At 37.7% G+C, this 5900-nt stretch overlaps 1 protein-coding gene across 1 annotated transcript; it reads left to right on the top strand.

Annotated features, from left to right (window-relative positions):
- Positions 1 to 1517: 1517 nt before the first annotated feature.
- Positions 1518 to 4961, top strand: LOC105804314 (septin and tuftelin-interacting protein 1 homolog 1). Its single transcript, XM_012636876.2, has 2 exons — positions 1518 to 1683; positions 1810 to 4961. Exon 2 carries the CDS (start codon positions 1835 to 1837, stop codon positions 4394 to 4396), a length of 2562 nt encoding a protein of 853 aa, XP_012492330.1. The 5' UTR covers positions 1518 to 1683; positions 1810 to 1834; the 3' UTR covers positions 4397 to 4961.
- Positions 4962 to 5900: the final 939 nt, after the last annotated feature.

Raw genomic sequence — 5900 nt, 5'->3', positions numbered from 1 at the left:
AATTTTGAAAAATTAATTAGTTGTTTACCTATAAAAAATCTAAAAACTTAAAATTATCAAAATTTTAAAAAGTGTAAAGTTTATTTAATATTCTATAATTTTAGATATTTTAAGAAATTAATTAATTGCTTACGTATACACATGGAATACCATGTTAACAAAGTTAAAAATGTTTACTTTTCCAACCATTTCAAGGTATTTTGACAAAAAATGCAGTTTAAGAGTTAAAAGAGATGAAAAATTAAATAAATGACGACTCAATGACTTTCTTTTATAAAGTTAGAAAACCGAATAAATCATTACGTAAATATGATTTTTTTCCTAACTATACTTAAATAATTCGCAAATATGGATAAAATATAGGCTCTTAATAGTTTGATGCCACGTGATTTATGGCCAATAATGGTTGCTTAGTTACTAGGACGGACTAAATATGATATTAAGAACTACTAGAACACCAAGCTTAAGAAGAAACTCATGGTCATGAATATGACTTCTCAATCCTAAAGAGCTACTACCATTCCCATCCTCTCATCAAACTCCATTTGTTTCATTTCAATTTATACAAAGATTGCACTACTTATCACATTCCAACTAGATCTTTCACAGCCTTTGAGCCAATGTCATTGATTCAGTCTAATATTTAGAACAATGAAAACACTAATTCTACTATCAATTATTCTATTATTCACACTTTATAGACCTTGGTGAATTACATGCAGTTTTACTGGTGAAAGAAGATTAATTTTCTCATGTTACCAGTGTTACCCACATCAATTTTGACAAAGAGATCAAGCAAGAAGACGAATAATTTTTAGGTTTTAGTGCCTCTAATGAGTATGGAGATAATCACAACTTCATGTTGAGCCCTAACACCAATAATGTAACTTAAAATGTTAAGTAATGAACTGAGAAACCAACTAGATATAATTTAAACAATCCCACCCATTTTGGCTAACATGATAGCAAACATAAATATAAAATATATATATATATATATATATTGACATTTGCTACCTCATAAAAAATATATGCTAGAACTAACATTAACACACAGAGCCCTATTGAACAACAAAAGAACTTGATTAACCATAACCTAATGGTTGATTGCAATTAAGCTAAGAAATCTTGCTCCGACTCTTTTAGTACCTAAGAAAAAAATTAACAAACATGATTTGACTACATCCACTCATTCTCTTAAGTAAAGAAAAAAAAAACATATTCAACATGATTCACATCACAAAGATCCAACGTGAAAATCATATTGATTTTACATTTAAACAGAGTGTAGATCTCGTTTCTTACTAAGTAAGGCCTATCATTTCAAATTTTCAATGGTATAATGAATATACGTTGTAAAAGAGGTATAAAATTGTGTGAATTGCAATTAAAGCCGGAAACATAAACTGGTTATTTAAACATAAATTGCACTACTTCATATATTTAATCAAATAATTGGGCCCACCCTTTGGAGAAATAGAAGGTTAGCCCAAGTATAAAATCAAACCATTTTTAGGTTCCGGATCCTTACCCGGACTCGTTAAGTGCAACCTAAACCCTAAATCCCTAATTTACTCCGTTCCCCCCGACTCCTTTCTGATTTCTAATTTCCCCTGTTCTTCAAATTCGTATAAATCTGATTCCCACCCTCTTTGTAAATTTTCCTCTGGCCGAGATTTCCAGGTATTTTTGCTACTATTAATCTTACTTTACATTTCGTCTTCCTACTCAAACTTTTATTGATCTCCCCGTTTGTGCTTTTTCTTTTTTCCGTTTGTAAATTCTGATTGTTTGCTCTTTTTGCTTCAGATTTTGATAAAAAGCGGAGAAGAAAATGGATGAATATCAAGAGATGGAAAGGTTTGGGATGGAGAACGATTTTGAAGACGCACAATGGATAGACGGCGAATTCTACTACAAAAAGCGCAAAGAAAAACGGACTCAGACAAAAGATGATGTTATTTATGGTGTTTTTGCATCTGATACCGACTCTGAAGACGGTGGTTCTTCTTCATCGAGGAAGAGAAGGAAAGAATTTGGGAAGAAAGCCGACTTGACGAAGCCTGTCAACTTTGTTTCTACAGGTACTGTAATGCCTACCCAAGAAATCGATAATAATTCTAAGGTAGAGAACGATAATAGTGTTCCGGATGATAATGGGAATGATAGCAGGCCTGGATTGGGGTCTGGCGTAGGTTTAGGGTTTGGTGGAAATGATAGCTTGCCCAAAAGTGATGGTAATATTGTTGCTGATGAGGATGGTGATACTAGTTTTTTGCCTACTGCCTTTGGGAGGAAGATAAAGGAAGGGGCACAAAGGAGAGAGAAAGAGAGGGAGAGGTTGAAAATGGAGAAGAAAAGCTTAGGAGGCAGAAGGGAGGCTGGAGGTGGTAATGGTGATGTTGGGTCTTTCGAGAAGCATACTAAGGGTATTGGGATGAAGTTGCTTGAGAAAATGGGGTATAAAGGAGGTGGTCTTGGGAAGAATGAGCAAGGAATTGTTGCACCTATTGAGGCAAAGATGAGGCCTAAGAATATGGGGATGGGGTTTAATGATTTTAAGGAGGCTAAGTTGCCAGGGTTGCAGCAGTTGGAAGAGAAGAAAAGTGTGAGTCAGCAGCCTGTTGGGAAAGCAAAGGAGAGGCTTTGGTCGAAGAATGCAAAGGGGAGGAAAAAGGAGGAGTATATTACAGTGGAAGAGTTGTTAGCAAAGAAGCAAGAAGAGGGTGTTGAGATTGTTCAGAAGGTGATTGATATGAGGGGGCCACAAGTAAGAGTTTTAACCAACTTGGAGAATCTAGATGCTGAAGAGAAGGCAAGAGAGAATGATGTTCCGATGCCCGAGTTGCAGCATAATTTGAAGTTAATTGTTGACTTGGCAGAGCTTGATATTCAGAAGATTGATAGGGATTTAAGGAATGAAAAAGAGACAGCATTGAGCTTGCAAAAGGAGAAGGAAAAGTTGGAGATTGAGGCTTCACATCAGAAGCAACATTTGGCTAATATGGAGCAAATTGTTAGTGTGCTTGGCCAGATTGAGGAAGAGAACTCATCTGGGAAATTGACCTTGGAGTCCCTTGCAAATAGTTTTAGGGATTTGCAGAAAAATTATGCTGATGATTACAAATTGTGTAACTTGTCCTGCATTGCATGTTCATTAGCTTTGCCTCTGTTTATAAGAATGTTTCAGGGTTGGGATCCTCTTGTGAATCCATCTTACAGGATGGAGGTGATATCAGCATGGAAGGATTTATTGCAAATAGATGGTAGTTATGACATTTGGGAGGATGCAGCAACACCTTATTGTCAGTTGATCTCGGAAGTTGTTTTACCAGCTGTGAGGATATCTGGCATAAACACATGGGAGCCTAGGAACCCTGAACCAATGCTTGGTTTTTTGGAATCATGGGAAAAGTTACTTCCGTCACCTATTCTTCAGATCATATTGGATACTGTGGTAATGCCGAAATTGTCAAGAGCAGTTGACTCATGGAATCCCCGTAAGGAAACTGTTCCAATCCATGTCTGGGTTCATCCATGGTTGCCAATGTTGGGGCCGAAGTTGGAGGGCTTGTATCAAACCATACGTATGAAGTTGAGTAATGTTCTTGATGCTTGGCACCCAAGTGATCCATCTGCTTATGCTATACTATCACCTTGGAAGACTGTTTTTGATTCAGTGAGTTGGGAACAACTTATGCGCCAATATATAGTCCCCAAGTTGCAGATTGCTCTGCAGGAGTTCCAAATAAACCCTGCAGATCAGAAGCTTGATCAGTTTTATTGGGTTATGTCTTGGGCCTCTGCAATTCCCATTCATCTCATGGTTGATTTGATGGAGAAATTTTTCTTTGTAAAGTGGCTGCAGGTTTTGTATCATTGGTTGTGTTCAAAACCCGACTTTGAGGAGATAAAAAATTGGTACATGGGTTGGAAGGGACTTCTGCCACAGGAGCTTTTGGCTAATGAAAGCATCCGCAATCAACTTAACTGTGGTCTTGAGATGATGGTTCAGGCTGCTGACCATGTACCAGTAGTGCAGCCTGGTTTGAGGGAGAATGTTACGTATCTTAAGGTGCGTGAGCAGAGGCAGTTTGAGGCTCAGCAGAGAGCAGCCGCACATGCACAACAGCCAGCTGCAGCCCAGATGGATGGTGTTCCTGAGATGAGTTTGAAGGAGGTAGTTGAGGCCTATGCACAGCAGCATGAGTTACTATTCAAGCCCAAGCCTGGCAGGATGCATAATGGTCAACAGATATATGGCTTCGGTAACATAAGTGTAATAGTTGATTCACTTAACCAGAAAATTTTTGCCCAAAAGGATAATGGCTGGTCCCTGGTCTCACTTGATGATTTGTTGAAAATGCACTATAATTCTCTTGCGAGGAGACGTTGAGTTTTAGGTAGTTCACTAGGAAAGATGCTGCAGAGAGAAGTGTTTTTGAGTTTTAAGCTGTCCTTTGAAAGGAGGTTGGTGGTTTTTCTGGTTATAGAGGTCAAATGTATTATGCATGAAATGTTTTGAGTACACAAGAGTTTAGTTCCCCCTTGATTTTTCAGTTATAGGAATTGAGAATTTCTTGGAAAAGCTCAATTCAGAGCGTTACATGGGTGTCTTCTGATCTTGTAAATATGTTATTCAGCAGTACTGTCAGTGAATAGGGTTTCTCTATTTTGAAGGAGGCTTGCCAGGTTCTCTCCTTTTATTACGTATCAATGACCTCAACTCTACCCTGTATGTTGGCTTTTCTGGGAATTAACCACTGGGGATCCAATGATCCGTCTGGCATGTCCAGATTCGTAGGAACCAGGTTTGACCACTAGCAATGTAGGCATTACCATTCATCTGGTAAATAATAATGTTTTGCCCGATTGTAATCTGACATTATTCTCAATCAACTTTGATGTGTTGGGATGGTTTGACATGATGATGGCAATGAAAAAGCTTCTTGATTGTTGAATGTCAAAGATCCATATAAACATATTTTTTTTATTTTTATTAGCAATTAATGCATAAGGATTGGCGTTGTGTTCTTTGACATGTTCATCTTGAAGCTAATATTGTGCAGGTTGAATTGGCTTGCTTTGAATGGTCATCGTAGAATTAATCTGATCAATTTCTAACCACAAACCAGACATGTTAGCACAAAACTTGATAACCGGTAAATAGAATGTCAATAGTTTAATACTTGCTGCAACAAAAGCAAGATAAGGGAAAATGAAGCAGACCAATTATACGAATAAGATAGAGTTACATCCTGGATTTGAGTTTGTCTCCCCTTATAACCGGGTTTTCTTTAGCTAAACTTTGACGACCGGCCTTCTTGAAATCGTAGTTGCAGGAATGTTCCAAGGGGTAGCGGTCGAACTGACAGAAAACTCTGCCACACCGACATGTAAACCCCATCAAGCCAAGCTTCCTGTTGCAGCTTTCACACCTGTTGTTGATTTTTGAGGGACTAGAAATTAAGGTTGCAGAAACAACCGAATCTGAAGGGCCTGGTGCAGCAGCTGAACTAGTAGGATCATTCATTTTGGCCGATTTGGAGAGCTCTAATTTGTAGCACTTGGAACATTCTGATCTAATCTTTGCTTTCTTGATCTTATCTTGGTTACTGCTAGAAAATTCTGAGAGGACTTTGAACTTTTTTCAGCTTATTTTCGTTTGCTTGAATGGAGTTGCTATCTTTGAAATGTTAAAAAGAGTGTCGAAAGAGAGAGAGAGAGAGAGTCTAGAAGGCTTCGAGTCTAGAAACCCCCGTGAAGCTATCGGTGGATTATTGTAGAACAGAATTACTATGAAGTTTTGGTAGTCGAAATTTTTTGGCCGAACTTTTTCCTGTTTGTTGACTATTAAGCTTTTAAAGTACTTTGTTTATCATCAAAACTACAGAAAAAAA

Source organism: Gossypium raimondii, chromosome 11, assembly GCF_025698545.1.
Source record: "Gossypium raimondii isolate GPD5lz chromosome 11, ASM2569854v1, whole genome shotgun sequence".
Classification (NCBI taxonomy): domain Eukaryota; kingdom Viridiplantae; phylum Streptophyta; class Magnoliopsida; order Malvales; family Malvaceae; genus Gossypium; species Gossypium raimondii.
Note: the sequence above shows the minus strand (reverse complement) of the source record. Positions and strands in the feature narration are given on the sequence as shown.